General features: G+C 38.5%; 3 protein-coding genes across 5 annotated transcripts; 1 reads left to right on the forward strand and 2 right to left on the reverse strand.

Annotated features, from left to right (window-relative positions):
• Nucleotides 1-3,082: 3,082 nt before the first annotated feature.
• LOC149408179 (uncharacterized) lies at nt 3,083-5,400 on the forward strand. 2 transcript variants are annotated; one of them, XM_089616259.1, is made up of 5 exons: nt 3,083-3,402; nt 3,497-3,600; nt 3,711-3,882; nt 4,034-4,159; nt 4,493-5,400. In XM_089616259.1, the coding sequence occupies exons 1-5, from the start codon at nt 3,217-3,219 to the stop codon at nt 5,024-5,026; spliced, it is 1,122 nt and encodes a 373-aa protein (XP_089472385.1). In that variant the 5' UTR covers nt 3,083-3,216; the 3' UTR covers nt 5,027-5,400. The 2 variants fall into 2 exon arrangements, with proteins under 2 accessions (XP_089472385.1, XP_089472386.1); XM_089616260.1 differs by having other exon boundaries at nt 4,502-5,400.
• A 164-nt stretch (nt 5,401-5,564) lies between these two features.
• On the reverse strand, nt 5,565-6,980 carry LOC149408180 (small ribosomal subunit protein cS23-like). Its single transcript, XM_089616261.1, has 2 exons — nt 6,730-6,980; nt 5,565-6,029 (listed from the first exon to the last, which is right to left on the reverse strand). Exons 1-2 carry the CDS (start codon nt 6,922-6,924, stop codon nt 5,748-5,750), a joined length of 477 nt encoding a protein of 158 aa, XP_089472387.1. The 5' UTR covers nt 6,925-6,980; the 3' UTR covers nt 5,565-5,747.
• A 10,768-nt stretch (nt 6,981-17,748) lies between these two features.
• Nucleotides 17,749-21,675, reverse strand: LOC149408181 (Flavodoxin family protein). 2 transcript variants are annotated; one of them, XM_089616263.1, is made up of 12 exons: nt 21,451-21,675; nt 21,243-21,320; nt 21,041-21,145; nt 20,707-20,798; nt 20,352-20,530; nt 20,103-20,206; nt 19,921-19,995; nt 19,634-19,744; nt 19,412-19,543; nt 19,169-19,288; nt 18,670-18,880; nt 17,749-18,445 (listed from the first exon to the last, which is right to left on the reverse strand). In XM_089616263.1, exons 1-12 carry the CDS (start codon nt 21,586-21,588, stop codon nt 17,910-17,912), a joined length of 1,881 nt encoding a protein of 626 aa, XP_089472389.1. In that variant the 5' UTR covers nt 21,589-21,675; the 3' UTR covers nt 17,749-17,909. The 2 variants fall into 2 exon arrangements, with proteins under 2 accessions (XP_089472389.1, XP_089472388.1); XM_089616262.1 differs by having other exon boundaries at nt 20,103-20,200; nt 21,451-21,662.
• Between the last annotated feature and the right edge of the window lie 4,211 nt (nt 21,676-25,886).

Genomic DNA, 25,886 nt, shown 5'->3' on the forward strand with positions numbered 1-25,886 from the left:
CGCCACGCCCGCTGGGAAAAAGGCACTCACTATTCAGCCTCACCCAAAATGTGGCATGCGCGTTGATAGATGCCACGTCTTTTGGGAACAAGGCCCTCGCAACCCAACCTATCCCAAGACGCGACACAAGCATCAAAAGATGTCATGCCTACTGGGAATAAGGTTCCAACTGTCACACATGATCCAAGGCGCGACACGCATACATGTAGGCGCCGCATTCGTCAAATTACAAGTCTCGCTTGCGCGAATCACCCAAAACACGACTTCCATGCCAACTACAAAGGGATAGCTGGTAAACAACAGCCGGCGTTCGTAGAGCGGCTAACTGGTTTAGCCAACGCCCATGAGAACTCAAGCCACTAAGTGTGACGCCTCTCGCTCAATTAGGATGATAATGTGCAAATTGGTGATATGCAACGCGATCAATAAAGAAAATAACGCACACAGATAGCCACCCATAACGGTGCACCTAAAGCCATCCCTCGTAACGCACCTCGCCGCTCCTAACGGCGCACATAAAGTCGTCCCTCGCGACGCACCAAGCCGCTCTTAACGGCGCACCTAAATTCGGTTCTCGCGACTCACCAAGCCGCTCCTAACGGCACACCTAAAGTTTTCCCTCATGATGCACCAAATCCGCCCCAAACGACGCACCTAAAGTTGTCCTTGCGGCGCACCAAAATCGTCCCCGACGACGCACCAAGTCGCCCTTAACGGCATACCTAAAGCCACCCCTAACAACGCACCTAAAGCCATCTAGCGGGACGCACCAAAGTCGTCCCTCCTACACACCTAAAGCTGCCCCTAACGGCGCACCAAAAGCCATCCCTCGTGAGGCCCCGAAGCCATCCATTGCGACGTACAGAGCCGCTCCTAACAGTGCACCTAAAACCGCCCATCGCGACGCAGAGAGCCGCCCTAACAGCACACCTAAAACCGCCCCTCACGACGTACCAAGTCGCTCCTAACGGCGCACCTAAAGTATTCCATCACGACGCACCAAGCCACTTTTAATGGCGCACTTATACCCTTCCCTCGTGACGCACCAAGTCTCCCTTAATAGCGTACCAAAAGAAGTCCCTCGCGGCGTACCAAAGTCGCCTCCTCGCCACGCACAAATTCAACGAAGTTATGTCCTGAGTTTTCCCTCGATCTATGCTCGACAAGAAACTCGGGGGCTAATATTGTCCGTAGATTTTGAACCTCAAAAATCAATCGACAGATCTACCTAAAGTGGGCTCGACCAAAAGCACACCCCCCCCCCCCCCCCCCCCCCCCCGAAAATACACGGCCGACCAGTCACACGACAACCCAACCGACCGGTCACACGGTGACCCGCCTACTCAGCCACTAGGCCGTCTAGACACTCGGCCACCCGGTCAGTCAGTCACTCTGCCACATGGCCAGTCGACCACTTGGCCACTAGGTCGTCTGACCACTTGGCCGCTAGGCTATCCGGGCACATGGCCACTAGGCCACCCATCCACTCGCCCACCCGGCCAGTCGGTCACTCGGCCAGTCGGCCACTTGGTCACCCGGCCACTCAGCCACCAAGAGGTCGTCCACTCAGCCACCCCCGTCTCCAAATCTATAAATAGGGGACTCGGCTCTATTTTCATTGTAATCCAAATGTGAGTCCTGAAACGTTGTCGAACCTATGAGTCACTCGTTTCACTCATCTTTGACCTCTACTCTAAATTTGTATCTCTCATCTCAATCCTCCTAATGTTGAGCGTTGGAGAGGTAAACAGAGGCAACCCCTCTGTTTTCCCTTTGTAGTTCATCGTTTCCTTTTCTTTTAGGATCAACGAAGGACAAGAGAGACCAAGCACATCTAGGGAGAACTCGGAATACCAAGTTCAGGACGCTCAAGCTCAAACGCGATCACTTGGTCCGGCCTTAGGTCGAGCCGTTTGGAACTTCTAAATCGTTGTCCGAAAACGAGCGACAACGCTATATATAGTACATATCCTATATATTATATTCTTGGTATAATATCACGTACACTCATACATATATATATATATATATATATATATATATCCCAAAATTATAGATTAAAAACTCATGTAAATAAACAAAAATTCTAGTAAATTGAAAAATTATTTTGGGGTTTTACAAAATGAGCACGTATAGATGGCTAAGATTGAATATTAGAAAAATATTAGAGTTAGTTACAACTCAACGACTGAGATTAGTCACGATTGTAATCATATTTATATAATAATGAGAATAGGTAGTCGAGTTGACTACTCTGAAAATTCAGATCTTCCGCTCATCTCTCTTCTTCACATTCTCTCTCATCGTCATATATTTCAAGGTTCTTTTGAATATGTCTTATTTTTCTTCAGTAGGTAAAAACTCAAGGTTTTATTGATAAAGAATTAAGGAAAAATGATTAAAATATAAACCACAGGGATTTCATAATGTTTGATCAATTAGGACCACCAAGTCTTAAGGTCAACAACTTGGAAGAACATGTATATACATGTTTCCGTGTGGGTTCCAAACTACTTAATTTCCTATATTCATAAATATATGTGTGTGATATATATACACTATATAATATTCCTTGTCTTTCTTACGTTAACCTTTTCAAACAAGACTTAATCATGCAAAGGGACTTTACATTAAGAGAACCATAATGCATTTCATTTCCATTTTCTTCCGTTCCAAATTAAATATCGGCTTGACTTCATGAGATCTCTTGGACCCACTTTTTTCTTTTAATACTTTATATTTTTTTTTCTCCGTGGTACTTTTTTATTTGCCATATCCTTTACCGTGTTGTACTTGACTATTGACCATCTGAATCCAAGCATACAAACAGTCTTACCTGACTTTCCAATAACTAAGCTTCTTCAAAGTTTTTTTTTTTTTTTTGTTCAAAGCTACGTAATAACGTGGAATTATTGAAAGAAAATAAAATAAAATAACGTGGAAACATTCTATACAAAAAAAGTTAGGCCACACAAATACAATTACCAGCTTTGTAATATTCAATCGACTAAATAAAGACGTGTGTTTTTCATGGTGAGTGTGAAAATATAAATATCAAACCATCTAGACGCATCATAGTCTCTCACATACACACACACCTGATATATCTTAGCTATCATATATTACCTAGCTTAGTTATATAGCCTTATAGAGCTCTGTACTAATTATAATTATAAAGCCCTATTAATTATCTCCAAAAAAAAAGAAAGCATAAAAATGGGAAGAAAATTGGATGCTCTGTTGGGAAGGAACTTCAAAACATCGAAATTCAAGACCCTGTTGAAGCTCGCCATTTCAAGATGCTCGATTCTGTTGAACCAACACCACGTCAGATCGTCCCAAGCTCGCTCCGACGTCAAAGAGCTTCTTGTGATCGGCCAACAAGATCGAGCCATGCTCCGAGTAAATTACAATATAATTCACCGATTTTCTTCTATTCTCTTTGAATTTTAATTAATCTGATGTACTCATCTTCGATCATATTCACTACAAACAGGTTGAGCATGCGATAAAGGAACAGAACATGGTTGACTTGTTCGACATGATAGACTTTTACTTGAACCTCTTGCTCGAACGAGTCAAACTTATCGCAGAGAGCAAGTTAGTTTTTGAAACTCTTCTTCCTCTTCTTCTCTGCTCTCCTCTGATTTGGTGTCCATTAGTCTCGTAATCAAATACTGAAACGTTTGCACGTGTGAATGTGTTCGTAGAGAGTGTCACGAAGAGCTCGGAGAAGCGACCACGAGCTTGATCTACGCAGCTTCGAGATGCGGGGATTTTCCTGAGCTTCAGAGGATTCGGGAGATTTTGACTTCCAGATTTGGGAAGGACTTCGCTGCGAGAGCGGTCGAGTTGCGGAACAACTGTGGAGTGAATCCCAAGGTACCTCAAATTAATTTACTTATATATATATATATATATATATATATATATATATATATATATATATATATATATATATTCTCTTCCATCTTTCTTGTTCTCGTTCCTTTTACCTTTACTTTAACTACAAGTTAACTATGATTTTGTTTAGATGGTTCACAAGTTTTCGACGAGACGGGCTAGTTTCGAGACCAAAGCCAAGTTTCTGCAGGAAATCGCTTCTGACTGCGGTCTCACTTTGCACCTTGAAGAAGATTCTCCTCTTCGCCATGACAAGGTAATAAATTATTATTATTATTATTAGGCTGCTACTATTGTGCATTTATGGCCCTGTATTATTTGGGTGGTGACATATGTTTTCTTCTTTTGCTGAAATAGTCTTCGAGTCATTATGCGCGTGTCATTATGGTTCACGAAATACTCTTTCCTACAATTAATTTTGTTAACATTTTAGGCATTTTGTAAGAGCATTAATATTTTTATTGAATTCCAACCCAAACAACTTAAAACCGCTTGAAACCTTTATACAAGTTTAAATAACTTCTTATCACTTTCGAAATAAATGTAAATTAACTAGTTGACATATGAGGATTAATTTTTCCGGTGACAGTCATTGCAGGTAGAGAAAGTAGAAGAGAGCAGCAAGGGATGTGAGGATAAGGACGAAAATGTCCTCGCTGCAGTCACGTTGTTCAAGGACATAAAGGACCTCGAAGAATTCACGGAGTCGATGAAGGTGAGAAGGACTTACACCGGCGTTGTGGCTGCCGCTCAGGACGCTTTCGAGTCCGCCGCTCACGCCGCCGCCGCCGCCAAGGCCGCCGTTGAACTCGCCATTCAAAAAGACAATCACGATCGCGCTGATTTGGATTCCAATCTTTCTTCTAGCGCTAAAGCTCTGGCGATTGAGGCTGCCTCGGAGGAAAAGGTCGAAGAGACTAATGAGAGAAGTCATGCTCTTCAAGAAGAAGAAGAGATGGAAAAAGAGGAAGAGAGAAGGGCATTCATGGAAATAAGTTTGGACAGTGAGAGGAAGAGTGATGATGAGAAGAGAGTGTCTAGTCCAAGTAAAGATGCAGATCATGAAGTCGATGGTCAAGTGAAAGACGAGGTTTTTGAGCTTTCATTTGAATCTTTCAAGTGAGTGAGAGAGAGAGAGAGAGAGAAAAGAAGTCTTCTATGGAATTTTGAGAGCATTACCACCTAAAGGCTTTCTTGATCGTCTGATGGCAGAGGAAGAGCACGGAAAGATTTGGTTTTCGAGTATGGACGGACGTATATATAGTTTGAGGAATATTATTTGCTTGATTTTTATTAATATTCTTTATTATTTATTTTTATGTACATAAAATCGTATGCTGAGTGGTTTGAAGAACTTTAAATTAGTATATCAGGAGGACATTGAAGAGTGAGATTTGCGTGTCATCTTACTGAAGATACTATTGTTGGATTAGGAGAAACATCAGATACAGTGAGTGTATTTAGACGAGGAAATAAGATATGCGTTTTATAAATTTATATTCTCTCTTCTTTAACTTTATTTTCAGACATTTTGATCATCACTAAACCCCAGAGGAGTATCAAAACACTCAAAACCATCAGAATCAGCAGTGTAAAAGAATCTTGAGTAATGGGAACATGAACAAGCACAGCCAAGCCATGGCTAAACCGAAAGAAAGCAATTACAGGTTGAAATGAAACCCCGGTTTTTGATCTCTCTATGCCATAACAAAGTTCGCAACAATAGTACTACAAAGTAACAAAAAAATCCACATTATCAGACACAATACTTAGTTACAGAACCGAGTTGATGCAAAAAATAATTATTAGAAGAAAAAAAAAAGAGCATTTCTACAAAAGCAAAGTCAAGCAATATTGCCTCCACTCTGTTGCCACAAGTTGATGATATCCGTGGCCTGATTGAGAAGGATGATCATCTGCTTCTGGGATATCCATGGCTTGCTCTCGAGCAACGCCTTGAGCTCTTCCCAGGCATCTTTTCTGGGCCAAAAGTAGTAAGGACTGAGAGGGATTGAACCGTGACCAGGTATCATCTGGTCCAATGCTATTCCTATATTCTTCTCCATCCATATGAACTTCAATACCAGCCTTGGTTTCTCCAATGGCTTCACTACCACTCCAAGCCTCTAAATTACCCACACACACACACACACACACAAGATAAATTTGTGAGCTTTGACAATAGCAATGAGACTTAAGCTAGTTTAACACATATATAGTGATACAAGTGAATTAAAATTGGTCTTTATTGAACTAGTTACCAATCCCGGATGAACCAATTTCATTAAAACTCACTCCAAGACGCTAAATCTCTCTCGCATAAAATGAAGGAAAAAAAAACCTTCACCCACAAATATGATGAGATGATGAATAAAAGTTGAAGAGCTTTGAGCTTTGACAAAGAGAAATGAGAGTCAAGCTAGTTTAAGACAGGTATATTTATGCAAGTGTGATAAAGTTGGTGTCTGAAAAGTATAACCAATGCTCAATGACCCAATCTCATTATAATTCACTCCAAGCCACTAAATTTCTCTCTTACAGCCATAAAGAGAAGGAAAAACCTTCAACCACACGGATAACAGTAAAGGAAAGAAAAAGTTTGGAGCTTTCACAAGAGTAGCGAGACTTTTTTTTTTTTGGGAAGAGCAGAGTAGTGAGACCTAAGCAAGCTCAACACATATGTATATTGAAACATTGATATAAGTGAGCGAAATTCAGCGTCTCCATAATAACTAATAATATTCAAGGAACCAATTTCGTTGAACCTCCAAGCACTAGCAATAATCGATTCTGTAGGCAAGAGCAATGAGAGAGACGGAGAAAAACCTCGGTGTCGGAGATATCATCGACGTCGAGGTCGGACTGGGCTGCGACGGCGGAGGCGGAGAGCCTGAAGCGAGGGTTGGAGAGAGAGAGGCAGAGAGGCTTCGCGAAGAAGGGCTTGGCGGCGATGGTGTGGAAGTGGCTCTGCGGCGTCGACGATGGCTTGAATGTGGCGTTCAAGGTTGCTTGGAGTGCCATTGTTATCTGAAATGAGTTCAGACTTCAGACACACATACATGTGAATATGATACAAGTAAGCCATCTTTGCACTCTGTCTGGTTTCTGGATAAGGCATTTCGGATCCCCATTCCGCTTTGGGCCTTTCAATTTGGGCCTACACTGTATGGTAGTTAGGGGCTTAAAAGATAGGGAAACTTCCAAACATACGCATTTAAAGTTCATAGTTGCAAGAGAGGATGTTTTCAAACATTCCACAACTAAGTCGATTTTGACCTAACAGAATCTAAATAAAAGTACATACCAAAAAAATACAGAGAAAAATTGCAAACGAGTTATTTGTAAAATAAAAAAATATTTTAAAATATTAAGTTTGAAAATGAGATATTCTAAGTAATTGCATACCAAGGAAAAAAATACATAAATGTAGTTGTTAAATTTAAAATTCAAAAAATGGGTAAAGTAAATATTTGACCATTTCTAAACTTGAAATTGCAATCTAACCATATTTCGAAAATTTAGGTTTATTAGGCACCCCAATTTATTACATATTGATTAAAGACATTTACCCTTCGCCTCATTCCTGCCCAATGACACATTTATTCGGAATTTTTTTAAAAATAAACAAAAGAAATAGCAATAACTAAGGACACGATTCATGAGGAAAAACTTAAACATACTGCAAATTACACCATTTGAAAGGTCAGCCTTATCATGCGATGTGTCACCACAGTATCTTTCTCTTTTCTTATGAATGGACACCCCACATGAAAGGTGATTTTGACACGGGGAATACGTCAAGGTTGTCCACTATATCCCCTTATCTATTCCTCATTTGCTCCGAAGGATTATCATCTCTCATACATAGAGCTGAAAGAATCTCCAACTTGACAGGGATCAACATTGCTAGATCAGCTCCAAAGATATCTCACCTCCTCTTTGCCGATGACTATCTAATATTTTGTGAAGCTACAACATCAAATTGCGATTCAATTAAAGACATCATACATCAATATAGTGATGGTTCTAGTCAACATATCAACTACCAAAAGTCACATCTATCTTTCTCTCAAAACACTGCCCAGTCAACACGAGATTATTTCGCTGAAGTCTTGCATATGAAGATTGGAGAATGCCATGAAAAATACTTTGGGACTGCCACCTTATTTCGAAAAAGACAAAACAAAATGTTTTTTCCGAACTAAAAGAAAAGATCTAGAATAGACTATCATCCTAGGAATCAAAGCTTTTCTCCTGTGCAGGTACCATCTGCTTATACAACTACACCTTTTAATATTGTGAATTTGCTTTTCTTTTTCTATACTCCGACATTCCTTTTCATAAATCTACAACATATTATGAAAATAAATGTCTGAGTTTTCAATAAATTGCTTGTAAGGAGTCCATGCGTGCAAATGTCTACAATTTCAATTCAGTTTTTCTTTTATTTATAAAAATGGCCGGAGATTTCAAATTAACCTATATAGCTTTTAGCGATATATTCAATACATATTTTAACCAAACATTTACCATCAACATGCTACTGAATTAGTTTCTATCTTCGAATCGTTTCTACTTTATTCTTCTCATACAAATAATTATTATAATTTTTGAGGGTTTGTTATAGCTACTTGCACATCTCATGGATCATACGTATGAATTTGGTTAGTTAATTAGGTTGAACTGTTGAGCTATTAAGAACTGAATTTGAGTTGGATCTTCAAAGTATTAATGATAACTATATAATAAGATATATATATATATATATATATATATATATATATATAGAGTGAGTGAGAGATATATATACGATGATTGGGTTTCAAAATTTCAAAAACTTTGATTTATATTATTCTGTTTTTTGTTCATTTAGTTTTTGACGTATTATCCTCCTTATAGCAAGCAATTAAGGACAATATATTTATGATGATTGGGGTTTAGAATTTCAACAAGTTTTACTTTAGCAAATACTCTGATTATGTACATCTTATGTTATGTTTTAGTCTTAATAATTGTCTCAATAAAAAATTTCAGGGAAATAAATTTTGCTAAAGGCAATGATCCAATCAATCCCCATTTACTAAATGAGTTGCTTTAAATTACCAGTGTCTAAATGCTCTGATATCGAATCAGCCATGGCTAAGTTTTATTGGGGCTTTACATCTAACAGAAATAAAGTACACTGAAAAAACTGGAAATCCATATGTCGATCGAAGTTAGAAGGTGGATTTTTTTCGTTGCTTCGAAGATTTCAACCAAGCTTTACTGGCAAAATAAGCTTGGAGAATTCTTGACAATCCTCAATCACTCCTCGTAAAAATCTTCAAATCCAGGTACTTCCCATATACCAACCTCAAATCAGTATCTATTGGCCATCACCCTTCAATAGTTTGGCGTGGCATTAAATGGGGAAATGAATTACTACAAAAAGGCCTCCGACGGAAGATATGGAATGGTATGCTTATCAACATCACAACAGATCCATGGATCCTAACCTCACCTACTTTCAAGCCAATTAGTTGTAATGCACCTTAAATAACCAATTAAATGCGAAAAAGAATAATTACGCTAACAAGAGCTAATTATTAACATGGTTATTAAACAAGATCTAGATTACTTAATTAATTAATCATAAAAAACTTCATCAAGCAACCATATCAGATAAAAGACGAGTTTAAGAAAACTTATAGTTTTTGACTCACGAACCGAAAGCTTTCACAATCTGTCTTCGTCTTGAACGTACAAGCCTCCACACGATCAGATCTGGAACTCCTCCTTCAAGGACTCGATGTGATGACACCAAAGTCTTCCGAAACGTAATCTTCGAGGAAGATAAGACAAAAGAGTAGGCTTCGTTATATCTCACTAGATCTGGAAACGGGGTGTTTTTCGATCTTTCTCTCTTATTTCTAAGAATGGAGTTGAAGCAATTCCGAGGGGAAGAAGTAGAGGAATTAGGTCGGCACACTCATGGGAGAGAGGCCACGAAATTCCTTGGCAATTAGGTTAAATTTTGCTTCACATCAGCCCTCTATTTATAGCAGTTTAAAATGTATCTTTATAAAATATTCCATAATATTCTAAAAGATATTATTTCTTTGAGAAATTGCCCCATTTACCACCAATTTCATAACATTTTCTCACTTTCCACCAAAAGACTAATTTGGCACAAAATGCCACCATCTATGTCAACAATGTTGACATCTATTTTTGCCATTCACTATTAGATGTCAACATTGTTGACATAGATGTTAACATTGTTGACATATCGGTGGCATTTTGAGCCAAATTAGTCTTTTGGTGGAAAGTGAGAAAATGTTATGAAATTGATAGCAAATGGGGCAATTTCTCTATTTCTTTTTATTGTGTTCACACTAGTGGATTAAATCTTAGCCATTGGATCTCAACAAGTGAATCCTATTTTTTCTCTCATCCGTCATATCAGTATCTTGGATTTTATTTTATACAACAGCATAAAATATTTTGCTGTTGAGAAAATCTAGGAAAATATATTCTCCTAGATTTTCTCCTAAATATCCTCCTAATATTTAGCCTAAATATTATGAGAGAATATAGGAAAATATATCTCCTATTTATTCTCCTATATTTTAGGAACAGAAAAAACAGAAAAAATACTGGTTACCACACCAGTGCAAAAAACGTCCAACACCATAGGGGGTAGGCGATTTTTTTTGCTTTTTCAAGTCCCAATAGATTTAAGCCCATTAAACACTTATTTACTTGTCCAACAATAAATAATAAGTTTATTTACTTGATCTAGCAATAAATAAACAGCTTTACTATAAATATTTATTTAATTCCCAAAATACATTTTTTCGGAATTTAATGCTGTCAATCACTATTACAGCAAGGGAGATTATAGTAATAATACATACTATTATATTAACGTTCTTATCCGCCTTTATCGAAGCCGAATCGGGGACAATGGACCTAGTAGTAGAAGCTTAACAAATCCGATAAAAAAGACGAAACAAGTCCTTTCTCTTTTTCGATCGATTCGTCTAATCTTAGTCAATACTCCACCGTGTAAGCTAAGACTGAACTCTCCTTTAATACCACAATTATATTTATCAATTATATTTACTCATCGTAACGAGTGCCACTGATTTAGTCAGTATGTGATCATGACCTCCAGGTTCTGCCCGTATCGAGATATGTCAATTTGTTATGTTATACCTTTCTCGTTACATATAAGCCCTAAGCATCGTTGCTTCCTCAGCGAAAGATTCAACCGAACGTAAGCCAAATTCGGAAGTGTGCACAATCAATCGGTTATGGAATCAACCCTTAGGTGAGAGAACATTAACCTTCTTTCAGGAAGGCTGGATTCCGTATTTGTAAATCACTTTCTTCTACAATCATGTCTCGAGTTCCCAAAACATCCATTTATTCAACCTTCATTGGCCTTTAACGTGGTGAATCAAAGAACTCGGTAACACGATCTAGAAGTCCATGATCACTTCAAGATTGAGATCAAGCGTCACTGTGACCATCATTTGTGACCTTGGCTAGTGTGTTGTAACGGTCCTTAAATGACACATCTACATGCAAGGTCTGTCCGGGTCGTACACTTACCACAAGTACAGAATGCTCTCACTAAGTGATCAATCTTCACTTGTGTTTCACATTTATGACTTTAGATAAGGCTTTCCAGGCACATATCAGTCATCGACCAAGTTTTAGTTCACCGCCCGATCTCGGATGCCCAGCATGCAATTCAGTTTGATACGGAGACTATGGATGATAGTTGTTATTGATTCTGAATGTTATCAGACCTCAACCCACTAATCATATGATGCTAATAAAGTAACTTCTTATCTTATTTAGTAATCATCATCTTCTAGTTGGCAATATTCCTAACATAAACCTGAAGGGCCAAACTTATGTGCATCTCACTTGTGCTTGGAAAATAAAGAATGGAATATGCCTATGCTCCGTTACCTATTCAGTGAGTTAGACGTCCAACGAATCCAAGCTATTCCCTTAAGCCTAAGGGAAAGTAATGACCAATTAATTTGGCATTACACGATCAATGGAAACTATCAAGTTAAATCAGGTTACAAATATTTGCCTTTAATTAGCCAGTCATAATCCTTTAGAGGCATTCACATCGGATCTTCTTCAACTCAACTATGGTGGAAAAGTTTATGGCATATTCAAGGTACAACAATTTAAACTTCTAGGCTTATATATAGATCTTCAGTTGTTTCTATTCTTTAGTACTGGATGAAATCAAATTATTTATTGTATTTATTTTTTGCTCTAAAATTATCATCTTTACTTGTTCTTATGCCTATTGGGAATTAGAGTGAGAAGGATTATTTTATCTAGATTAACAACTATGTTTTTTTAACTCACTTATGTCTTTCTGTAACAGTTCTCAATAAGGTAAAATCTTTTATGTGGCGAGCATATTACGACGCTATACCCACTGCCACTGGACTTTACAAACGCAAAATTATTCAATCACCAAAATGCACTATAAGCTCTGGACCTTGGGAAACAGTAGGCCACATCCTCATTCACTGCAAATTCACAAAAAAATTTGGAGAACTACCTCTACCATTAAGCTAAGTTTCAAATCACTCTATAATCTTACCTTTGCTGATGTCATACATTCGGTCCAAAATTCTCTTAATCAAGAAAACTTCTCCTTGTTCCTTTGTATCTCATGGTCTATATAGAATGCTAGGAATAAAAGGTTCTACGAAAAAATTAAGGACCCTTACCAGATTACCTCGTGGACGTCAAATTTTCTTCTTGAATTTCAATATGTCCAATCCAGATGGTCATCTACATATATCTTGCCGAGTGGTCCTGAACCCAGACATGACCGCTCCCAAGCAAGATGGATACCCCCAAGTTACAACCACTACAAGCTCAACGTTGATGTTTCAATTCCTAAATCTTTAAACTACTTTGGAGTTGGAGCCGTGATTCGCAACTCTTCTGGACTGGTTATGGGTGCATTGGCTCAAAATCTTCCAGGCAAATTCACAGTCAAAGAAGCGGAAGCTCTCGCTCTCCGCTATGGCTTATCTTGGGCTTTGGAAGTGTTTCTTCATATCCACTTTGTGGAGTGAGATGCTAAGATGAAGAAAACTATCTTCAAGAATGAGTTTCGTTTCATTTTGTCGGATGTATCTAGTTTATTGTCTAACTTTCCAGTAGTAAAGTTGTCTCACATCTATAGGGAAACCAACATGGCAGCCCATGATTTAGCAACTTACGCTCTTTCCATAGAAGATAAACTCATTTGGTTGGAGGATTACCCTCTTTCGATAGAGTCTGTAATTAATCAAGAACGCTATGATTAATAATAGATTTCTATTTTAAAAAAAAAAAATATCTACCTCATTTGAAAAAGAGGAAATGGTGGCATAAAGACCCAAAGTTTTCGGCTTATAACACTTAACTTCCCAACGTTTAAAAGTGGTGGGAATAATTCCCAAACTCAAACAAGTGAACCTCCGTTGCAACCTCGGATGTTAAAAATGGATGTTAAAACACGTGGTTGAATCGTGTGTAACTGATAATTCTTTTACAAAATATTAAGTTTATTAAAAGAAATAAAAGCAAAGAATAAATACACCAAAACAATCGAAAGTGAAACAAAATCCCAAATTAGAAAACCCTAAATCCCCAATCTCTCGCGGTTTTCATCTCCTTCAAAACCATAAAATCAAGAATATGGAAGATGAAAACTCATCGTTCTTCAGTGGTAGCAGCAACTTGGGTCGACGACACTCATGCAGTCGTGAAAAAATGACCTCGAAGATCCAATTTTCACAGTCTAAGGGTCGGATATGCTCATGTGGTGTAGAAGTGGTTGAGAGAATTTCGTGGACTGATTTGAATCTCGGGAGGCGGTTTCTGGGTTGCTACAAAGGTAAGGTAAGTACAACGATGTTGGATTATATTTTCCTGGGTTGCTTTTTTTGCCGAGAGAACTTCATGGCTTGCTTTTGGTACCAAATGGCTTGGTTTTTTATTTTTCATGGGTTAAATTTTTTTAATTTTCTTCCTCTTATCTTCATGTTCAGTCTGGATGCGAGTACTTTCAGTGGCTAAACTCTGAAATTTGTGAAAGATTGAAGCAAGTGATTCCCGGTTTGCTCAGACGATTAAACCAATTGGAATTCAAAATCGAAAAAAATCAAGATGGGCAAAGAAGAAGAAGCAATGAGTACATGTCAAAGATTTCAATGGAGTTTAGTTTATGTGGTTATTTTGGTTGTTGTTTTGGTCAGTATAGTGGTTGTGAATTGTGTATGGGCAATCAGTGTAGTTTATGTAGTTCTTCAAGCTTTCAATGAAGAAGCAATGACGATTCTGTTCGTTTGTTTTGGTCAATACAGTGTTGTAATATGTAATGGTATTTTCAATCAATGAAAACAGGTTATAAACAGACTGAGGCTATTATAAATTTTAGTAACAAAATGAGGCTCAAACTAGTTATAAACAGACTAATTTCAATAACAAGAGGAGGCCATTTTCATTCAATGTCATAATGAGGCCATTTTCAATTTCACTTAACAAAATGAGGCCATTATAAGGCATTACAAAAGACCTTAATATGTATACAAAAAAAAAAGTCATAAAATGCACAAAAATGAGGCCATTATAAGGCATTACATGTTAACCATAAACTATACCAAAAAATAGTCATAATCCTGACCTAAAGATTTAGTAGTAGATGTCCCTGTCCCTGTCACTGTCCTTGTCCCAGCAGCAGTCCTCAATGCTTCTATCTCTTGCTGCTTCCTTCGTCTTTCATTTCTTTTAACTGTTTCCAATGATGGGTTCGCTTTTGATGGTCTTCTTTTTTTTTTTGGGAGCCGACACCTGAATCACACAAAATCCATAAACTACAACACATTTTCAAAAATTCAAAAATAAATGCACAAACATACTTGTTCAACAGTCTGGTTTATGCAGGACCTCTTCGAGTGACCAACATGTTTACATTTGCAGCAATGGTTCACTTGACCTTTTCTACTTTGTTTTGTTCCATTATCAGGTCTAAATCAAGGTGGAATTTTGTTGTTGTTCTGTTCCTCTTCTTCTTAGGACGCCCAAGTAAGCTTTGCTTAAGAGAAGGGAGTATCGGATTCAAACCTGTGTCTGGCCACTTATCTGGACTTGTCATTGGTTCAATCATTCCAGAATATGCAGCTACGTACGCATCTTTCTTATACCAGTCGTCAACATAATCCAGATGATTGAAACCACAAGACTAAATACATGCCAATGCATGTGGACATGGAATTCCAGTCAACTGAAAAGGTCGGCATGTACATTCCTTTGCTCTTAACTCAACAGCAAAACTCTCAGCCCCAAGAAACATAACCTATAACAACTCAAATGAAAATACAGATAATTATACAGCCATTTAAGTCAACAAAATAAACTAGTATAAACTGAAATTTACCTGAAACTTGCCATTACCAGCTGCTGTTGGCAAACAATGTCGTGCTTTTTTTTTTTTCTATAAAAGCCAAAATCCTCTTACCAACTACATGCACCGAATTCTAACCTTCATTCCTTTTATTAGTGAATCTACACATAAGCCAATACCTTATCTTCTCAAGCAGGGTCACTATTGGCTTATCCCCTGCAGGCAATATCGCTGAATTAAAACTTTCACACATGTGGTTGAGAAGCATATCACATTTAACGTGCACTCGGAAATGAGACTTTGTCCACTGTGATGGTTCTTTATTTAACAACCATTCATGCGCCTTATCATCTTCATCTTAAGCTCTTTCATTCGTTGTTTAAATTCTGGAACAGTGGTTGCTCGTGTACATGCGCATAGCAATTGTTTCAATAGCAAACTACTGTGCTCCTTCTTGAAATTTGAATGAAGATGGTGTACACAAAACCTATGCTCTGCCCCTGGAAAGACAGCTGCCAATGCCTTCTCTAGCCCTTTTTGTCTGTCACTCATCATGGTGACACCGGTTGTGTTCTGAACATCAAGATCTTCTAGAAGAATTAGCATAAACCATGTCCAAGTCATAGTATTTTCCTTTTCAACTACAGTGAATGCAATTGAATACTGAGAGTTGTTTGAGTCAATACATATTGCAGCCAATAGCATGCCCTTGGTATAACCTTTTAGAAAGCAACCGTCAAATCCTAGCAATGGCATGCACCCCTTGTTGAAACCATCCTTACATGCCTTGAGACATATATATATATATATATATATATATATATATATATATATATATATATACACACGCTCTCAAACACTCTCTTCACATCGATAAGAGTTGTTTTGAGCAGAGCAGTAGAACCTGGATTCACAAAAGCACTCTATTAGTTATACAACCGGACAAAATCAATGCATCACCCATATGCATAATTCAGTTACTCTACCTGGATTTGTAGCAATTATTTGTCTACAGTAGTCGTCAAGAACAGAAAATTGACTCTTCACATTACCCTCTAATATCCCTCTTGCCATCTTCCTAGCCCTATAGAAAACACTGCTAGAGACATGGGTGTATTTGGTTGATGATGTCATCTCTTTGAAGCAGCTATATTTCATGTGTGGATTGAGTTAGAATTGCTCAAGAAAGTGTTTTGATAATCACAGACTTGATATCCACTGACTTGATATCCACCGACTTGCCACAATTATGATTATCAACAAAAGTATTCACTCTAGCTGTACTCGAATTCGGATCCTTCACCCTAGCGTACAAGACCCATGGACAACTGATGCCCTTACATTCTGCTCGCAATTTGGTCTTGTTATTGAAAACAATCGAAATTCTCGATCAGCCTTAATGAACTCTTCTCTCAGTACATACCGTAAACCATCCATTGAAGGGAATTCTATTCGGAGTTTGAACTTGAATTTCTTGCTCCGCTTCGTGGTTTGCTCTTCATCCTCACTGCATAGGCTGTCTAGGTCACTCTCAGACCCTAAATCATCAAACCCTTCATCCTCGACGGGTTGCTCGTTACAGACCTCATTCACTTCGTGCAATTCAAACCCCGCATCTTCAGCTTTTTGTTCAGTCATCGCCTTAAATTTGTGCCTTAACATCGTCTCTCCGATGCTAACGACCAGGCGACAACTATCCTCTCTAGAATTTTTGGCGAATTCAATGATTTGGGATTACGGATTTGAGTTCGTATTTGGGGCTTTTAGTTTATGGGATTTCTTTTCTATTTGATATATTATACGTTATTTTTATTTAATATCCTTAATGAAATTCACGTTTTAAATTGTTTTGAAATTGGTTTCGAATTGATTTAAAATACCGGAATACATATGACCGTCCATTCTTTTGACATCCATTTTTATCGTCCGAAGTTGCAACGGAGGTTTACTTATTTGAGTTTGGGAATTATTCCCACCACTTTTAAACTTTGGGAACTCAAGTGTTATAAGCCGAAAACTTTGGGTCTTTGTGCCACCATTTCCTCTTTGAACAATGAAACCCAAACATCAATTTCAACTAGATGTAACCGTTATTCCAAGAAATAAAAAAAAATTTAAAAACGTAATAGTTCAACTGAAACCGTTTTATTTAACAAAGGTTAAAATGGAAATTTCAACTTCTCTAAATCAATGCCATGTCACCATAATGACTAAAAATCTGCAACGTAGGTCGCATTAAAATCCTTTTAAGTTTAAACAGGCTTAGTTAATCACAAAACTCTTTAAATAATTGAAAACAATAAACAGTTAAAATATAAGTGATTTTAATAATGGAAAATACTTCCAAAATATTTTAAATTTCCGAGTAAATGTAAACATTGTCATGTAGAAAAGAATAAACAAAAACACTCAAGGTTAAAATAATAAGAGCAATAACAACCAACTGTTTTATCCTTTTATTTTGCTTCTCTATTCAAACTTTGAGATGGAAATATATTTTGTGTAAAACTAATAAAAGGTTAGTATTATACACGAATATGGTTTCAGAATTTCCATCTACAATCAATATCTTCAAATTCTAGTTTGTCTAAGACCAGGCTTCAACGTGGTACCTACCAGCCTTTTCCAAGCTTTTAACCCACCTTGAAGCCTCTTCCCTGGAAACCCCAGCTTCCTCGGAAACGACCTCTTCGAACGCTGACAGCACGTCTGAGGGCATTTTCGTTGAAGACCCGGCAACATATATGGCAGCCCCGTTGGCCAGCAAACCCCACACTCTGCTCCGACTCTCCCGGATCTTGTGCTGCACGTAAACCTTCTTCTGTTGGTCTCTCGAGAAGGCCACATGGAATCCCCCGCCCTTGGACTCCGAGAGAACGCCACCGGGTCGGGCGTGGGAGAGCCAGAATTCCCGGTACAGGAAGTCGCTCTTCTCGTTCCTGCAGCCGAAGAAGAAAATCGCCGGAGCAGTTTCTTCGCCGGCCGCGGATTGTGCAGCCCGCTCTGCCACGAAGCCGCGGAATGGGGCGCAGCCTGTCCCGGGCCCGACGAGGACGAGCGGGAGCGACGGTGGCGGCGGAGGAAGCGAGCCTCTGTTGAACCAAGCTGGGACTGTATTTATTCCTGTTCAATAGTGTTCTTTAGTACGAGATTTATCATGCACGCCTATAGATGAGACTTTCAACCTTACTTTTCTTTTTCTTTTTTTTTTAAAAAAACATAAAAAAAAATTAAATAAAAAAAGGTTAACCGATTCTTAAGAGATTTCAATTAAGATTAACCTAACCCAAAGTTTAGGGTTTAGGTTAAGCCCTTGAAAACGTGTTGGTTTTATTTATTGGGCGAACCTTGCTTTAGGTTGCTGAGCCATGTGGAGCAGAGACCTGAGCGGCTCCTCTTGAAGGGCGTGGTCCATTTCACTACGCTGACGGTCAAATGGACTTGGTTTGGGTGAGCTGATGGAGATGAAGATATAGAAAAGGCTCTTGTTTTGAGTGGCGGAACCAGCTGAACCAGCCACTCGAACGGAAGTTGAACCGAAGGGAAATCTTCTAGGACCTGTATCACACGTCAAGATAAACGGGTATTCAATCATTTCTCCCAAAAATTATTCTTTCATACTTCCTGTGTACAGACGTACAACTCTGTATATTATCTCTTACCCTAACAATTAACTAATTATTTCGTTCGCCTAGCGAGTCCTAACAGTAATCTAGTTTAGTTGATTTTTCTAGTTGCTCAAACTCCTAAGTTGCATTGAAATAACACTACAACAACAGTTATTACCGAACATTGTACAGAGATTCAGGAAGGGAAAATGCATGCAATTGGTGGAAGATCGGTCACCTCCAGAACAGTCCTTCTCTCTTTCTGATTGTATTGGTACAGGTCATCTCTTCCTTCAGGAGAAGAAAAATATTGAAGCTTTTCCTTTTCGTGCGAAGCATCAGCGAAGTGACTCATGACCTGTGCAATAGACGGTCGATCACACCGGGTGAATATTAATTAGTCTCGATTAAATTGATTGAATAGCAATCGACATAGATCGGTGATAGACACAAGAGATAAAAAGACATACTGTATCCTTGCCTCGAAGAAATAACGTCTCGGTGAAGCTGATGCAACATCCATTGTTAAACTCACAAAAGACTTCAATTTCATAGGAATAACAGCGGCCTCGACATGAACATCAATCTCATCCTCCGTCTCCACGGGATGAACCTAAATAAATGATGATGTTGATTCAGGCGAATAGGATGTGGATGAGTGGACTTCAATGCAAACATTTGTTTGTTTGTTTTTTTTACTCACAGTGATATATGCTCCCGGATCTAAATTACAGCGCTTCATAAATGCCTCCACTAAAGTAGGATCCTGAGCAGGAAGCACTTCTACATTGTCACCAACTTCATATTCATTAGTCTGAAAAGGGAAAAGGATACGAATTGAGGACTTAGAGTGAGAAAAATAGATTCATATTAGTTCATAGTGAACTCAAGAAATTAATAATTAAACCTTAAGAGGACAGATATGCTTTCCGCAAAAAATATAATATAAAAAAAAAAGAGGACTGAGATCGCGGATAAGAAACCACTTACCGATGAGACAAATTCAAATTCAAAGTGGCGAACGTCTCTTCCACATCCTTCTTTCGACAAACTTTGGTTTTTAATCTTACAAGATAAGTTGTCGAGGAAATCAGATAAATACAGAAGATGACAAAGTCGTAACTTTGATGAATAAGCTTAAACATATTGCAAGAAAGATGATGCAAATGTACCAGTTTAAGAAAGCAGCTAGGCCTACACTTGTCTTGTGGAAATCTGCCAGACGACATTCTGCGAGCTGTCTCAATCTGGATATCCATGTAATTTAAATCTGAAACTATAACCGTCAACATTTAGTTTTCTAGTAATTAATCACATGTTCATTTTCTAACTCAAGAAGCAGAATTCGACTACACGATAAAATTCTCAACCAAATTACTAGAGTGCCTTTTATCAGTTTAAATGTATGCATCGATAGTTACCTACTCCTGAAGAAAACTGTGAACCCGGCGTATCATGATATGTGATTTTGAATTTTGGCTGGCCAATCGACTGTTCAGATGGAATTAAAAAGTCCGGATCATTCGGAAAGAATTGGGGATCGGTTTCATTGAGCTTTTTCCATAAAGACTTCATCCATGGGTCAAGAGCAGCCTCATACCTACAAATGGAAGCCCATCATGATGTAAGCTTCGATTATTGGCAGCTAAAGTATGATATATTTATATAGCGTTACAGACAAGTGTCAGTCCCAATAATCACTGAAAAAAATGGTCTCTGTATTACATATTACACAAGTTGGCATATATTCGCTCGAAAAACAAGTAGAATTCATACCCACACGGGTGTTGATCGTCTCCGAGGCCCCTTTCAATGATGGCCGCTGCTCCAAGATCAAAAAGCCTCCTATCGAGCTTCTTCGCCACAAACTGAACCCGCAAAACGTAAAAGAGAAAGAACAAACACACGAAGCTGTAATGAAATGGCTGTTTATTCGGTGTTCAGTGTTGTTAAGGAAATTTGTTCAATAGAGAGAGAGAGAGAGAGAGAGAGAGAGAGAGAGAGAGAGTAATAATATCCACCAACATCAGTTCTTGATAACAAATATTTCAATACGTTCACCAAAGTATAAACATAGAAATGGGAGAAAGCAAAGAGAGATAGAGATTACGTTGTACTTCTGGTAACCGGAATCACCCAGGCCAAACACAGCATAGTGAACTCCTTCAAGCCAATTCCTATTCAGATTTCTCTGCAAAAGGAACTTCCAAAAGTCCTGCACATACATGAACGATTACACATTAATACATCAATTTTCGCGTTTCACGAGTTATATGTTAACAGAAAATCAATGGAAACAATTGAAAATTGACCTTCATAGAATCTGGTGTATCGCCCTGGCCAGTCGTAGAGACAACAAAAACCACAGCCCTCTCGCTCGCCAAGCAAACCTAAGAAATCGAATACACATGAATGAATAAAATGTCAAAATTTACTTCCTTTCTTGAAACTGAGACATTCTCAGGAGCCGAACTAGCGTTGTAAGAGTGGGAAAAAAAGACCGGGAATCGGATTACTTACGGCGTCATACTGGTTCATGGATCGGAGCTTGACCGGAAATCCTCGGCGGTTGGCCTCGCGTGCCACCTGGTCCGCCGCATCGAGGGCGTTCCCGGTCTGAGTCGCGTACAGAATCGCGAGCCTCGCTTTGTCGGCCATTGCCGCGTTTACCTTCTCGCCCAGCTCTGGCCCGGAATTCGATGATAATATGAGACTAAGGCCAATGTCAAAAAGGCCGGCCAGGTCTGCTTTGGAACCAAGCTGGGCCTACTCATTGGGTTGTGATGTAGCCAAGTAAATATATGGGATTAAAATAAAAAATTTCCTACAAATATGACCACCTCAAAAAAGAGAGTTTAATTTTCCTTAATCTAGCATTGTATCAATTAACACATTCCTCATTAAATTATTATCTAACTAAAAAAAAACCCTATCCAATAGCTCATTTTCGTGACATGTTGTTGGTATTAATATAGAGTTAAGAAAACATTTAACGCTTCGAGCAAGCGGCGGAAAATAAAAATTTTCTTTTAAACAAGTAAAACAATTTTACTAACCTGAATTGCATGGCTGGCACAATTCTTACTACAATTCTTATTGTAGTTGCGGACTGCCAAAGAGCAAGCACATGTTTATATTTAAATTAAAACTATTAAAGAGCATTACTCGTTTAGTAACCTTTGTGAAGCTTGAACGTCGAGAAGCCTTAGGAAGGTTGAAACGTTCGTCTCCCCACGCAGCTCATCTTTCTTCGTTCTTCGGGAACTCGAGTAACCACGAAAGTTTCTATCACATAAATCACTCGAGATAAGAATGAATTAGTGTGTGGGCACTTTTAAACACGACGACTCAAGAACAAATCTTAGAGTCGAAGAGCTAAAACACTAAGTCAAATGTGGACCTAGGTGCCAAAACAAAAACGAAAAGAGCTAGAGAGAGAGAGGGAGATGGGGAAATTGACTAGAGAGAGAGAGAGAGGAGTCGGCCACAAGGTCTAGAGAGAGAAACTCTCAATCTCTAACTTATGTGGGATGAGAAAACAATGAGAATGAGGGTCCTATTTATAGGAGAGGAATTACCTTCAACAAGGTAGTTTCATCTTCTATAGAATATCACATATTCATGAGCAAAATTTGCCCTCCTTCTCTTTAAGTCACTCGGCCAACATGGCTTCTAGAAGCCTTGGATTTGTTTCCTCTTTTGTTTTGCTTCTCCCTTGACTCTTGTTGGCTGAAATCCCTCTTGCCTTGTAGAGGAAATTTGTTTCCTTTTTTTTTTGGCAAGTATCTTCATACATCAATGCACAAAATTGGTCTCCCTTTTCTCCTTGGGTTGGACAGCCAACACTTCTAGAAGGTGTTTCTAGATTTTTCTTCATTTGTTCATGACAACATAAGAAAGACTCATTCAGAATTTTCAAGTAAAATTCCATGAAATGAAATTAATCCTCAAGGCCCAAATATCTTGTTATGGCCGAGTGGAATTTTGTCATCATATGACAATGTCAACAAATTTATTGACATTCATTTCGTCCTATGTCCAAAAAGACAAAATTACCCTTTACACAATTTTCGTAAAACTTGTCTCGTTCTTGTTTTGACTTAGCTTCTAGTTTATCTAATCCTACTCGATATGACTTGTGACAGTGACCTCATGGATCCAAATGAACAAAGCTCGAGCTAACATACTTGGACTCAAAAGTTCACAAACCTTTTCCAAGTTTATCTTCATGTCAACTGACTCCACTAAAGAGTTGACGCTGAGAATCTCTCGGTTCAAATGAATTTATTTTCTACTCAAGAATTCAACTTAATTGTGATGAGTGGATCTACTGAATATTATCTATGTTTACCCTTCATGAATATCATCAGCTAGTCGGGATTTACAAAATTACCATTTTACCCTTCTAGCTGTTATTTCCTCAACTCCTTTGTCGCTTGTGAATAAGTTAGAAACAATGTATTTACGAGGAGCTAACAAGTCACATTGTTTCATCCAAAAGAGTCAAGACTCAATTTGGACACTGGCCAGTTCATTTATTCACATTCCAAGGAACAAAGCATGAGGTGATATATATTGCATTTCAACAATCTTGTACATGAATTCCATATCTATGAGAACTTCACAGAGCTACTCATGACATCTTCAGAACTTAGTACTTCACCAATAGGTTCTGTTCAGAATCACATAATGAGTCCGAACTCTGACTTTCTCAAATGAGAATACGTAAGCTGTGAAATGGCATGTCTCATTTCAGGATTAAGGTAAGCATGATGCAATTCATACGTAGTGACTTCGAGACATAAGAGGTTAAATGGTTTGTTCTTATCTTGTCTCTAGAAGTGCACTGGTCAATTCAGTACCTTCGGAAGATACCTAGAAGAACTATAGAGTCTCCAACTCTCAATGCCCCATAACCAGACATCATAAATACGTTAAAGGTCACGGATTTGTGTTTGAGCAAATAGACAAAACCGTATCTTGAGTAATCATCAGTGAAGGTAACGAAGTATTCGTATTCTCCACGCACCTGTTGACTGAGTTGACCACATACAGCAGAATGTACTAGCTCCAGTAACTCAGTGGCTCTTCGACCCTTATCGGAGAAAGGTCGCTTAGTCATTTTTCCTTCTATGCGAGATTCACAAGTAGGTAGTGAACCTATTGCAAAGGCTTGGAGAGAACCGTCATTCACAAGTCTCTTAATCTTGTCTAGACTAATATGACCAAGTCTTAAGTGCTAGAGATATGTTGACTTTGTTAGATCGGAGGAATCAGAAAGTTTGATCCTCTTTGGCTCCCTAACTCGATCTACATCTATTTCAATGTCTATAAGAGAAGGTTGAGTGGGATAAATATAAAAAAAGAGCATTCTTCATACATGCATCAGTGATAACAGAATTATCAGGAAATGAAATACGAATTCCATTCTTAATGAACTTTAAACAATAATCTTGCTCAAAAAGTTGAGCAACAGATATTAAGTTTTTCCCAAAGGAAGGAACATAATAAACATTATTCAAATTTAAAGTGCGGTCTTTCAAAAGACAGCGTCACTGATCCCACAGCCTTCGCAGACACCAAGCTCCCATCACCCCACTTGAAGCAGAAGTCGCCTTTCTCTAAGCTTTTGCTTTTCCTAAAACCAGTCAAGGAGCAACAAATATGGTTAATAGCAGCGAAGTCAAGAATCCACGTTGATACATTATCATCTACTAAGCATGATTCGGTAATTAGTATAATACTATGTTCCTTTGCTTTGAGATAGACATGATAGTTCTTCTTCTCGGCCTTGTGAGGTCTCTTCTTAGATCCAGAAGTTGAGGCTTTGTGCTCAGTAGCATATGCCTCTCCTTGGTTCCTCTTTCTCTTAGTGAGACCTTCAACAGTGTGAAGCTCCTTCATTAGCTCGGTAACAGTGTACTCTAGCTTGTTCAAGGAGTAGTTCATCTTGAAGGTATCGAAAGATTCGGGGAGAGTTTTCAAGATCATATCTATTTTGGTATCCTCGTCAATCTCAGATCCTAGGATTTCCATCTCATTCAAGTAACTAATGATCAGCGTCATATGGTCCCTGATAGGAGTCCCAGCCTTTATGCGATAGTTCATAAACTGTCTGACTGCTTGTTGTCTGGCCTGATTTCTGCGTAATAAAAGGATACGCCGGTGGAGGTTTTGCAAACATACGTGGCTTGTCAACATAGTTGTTGATGTAATTGGTTGCCAGCTTGTACTTGAGTTGTCTCCACTTTGTACACGCAGATGCTAAGATAGCTTTCTTACCCTCGAAAGGCATGTCATACGTGTTGGAATTGATCTAGGGTTTAAGAAAAAGTTTAACGCTTCGTTAAGTGGCGGAATTTTAAAAATTTTCTTTTTACAAGTAAAACGTTTTTACTAACCTAGACAAAGAGCAAGCACATGTAAATAAAAAACTAATATGAGCATAAAAGATTACTAACCTTTTTAGAAGCTTGAACGTTGAGAAGCTTTTGGAAAAAGGTTGCAACGTTCGTCTCCCTCGCAGCACGTCTCTCTTCCTTCCTCAGCAACTCGAGCAACCACGAAAGTTTCTATCACTAAATCACTCGAGAGAAAACGAATTAGTGAGTGGGCACTTTTAAACACTACGACTTAAGAACGAGTCTTGAAGTCGCAGAGCTAAACACTAGGTCAAATGAGGACCTAGGTGCCAAAACAATAAAACGAAAAATAACTAGAGAGAGAGAGGATCGGCCACCACAAGGTCTAGAGAGAGAAGCTCTCAATCTCTAACTTATGTGGAATGAATAAAATGAGAGGAATGAGAGTCCTATTTATAGGAGAATGGTTGGCCTTGGAAAGAAGTAGTTTCCTCTTATTTTCCAATCTATCATGAGCAACCCTTTATTTCCCATTTCTATCCAAGTCACACGGCCAACATGTGCCTTCATGACACCTTGGATTTGTTTCCTCTT

The sequence above is a fragment of the Urtica dioica genome, chromosome 1 (assembly GCF_054948205.1).
Source record: "Urtica dioica subsp. dioica isolate 48M chromosome 1, U.dioica_male_clone48M_v1_H2, whole genome shotgun sequence".
NCBI lineage: Eukaryota > Viridiplantae > Streptophyta > Magnoliopsida > Rosales > Urticaceae > Urtica > Urtica dioica.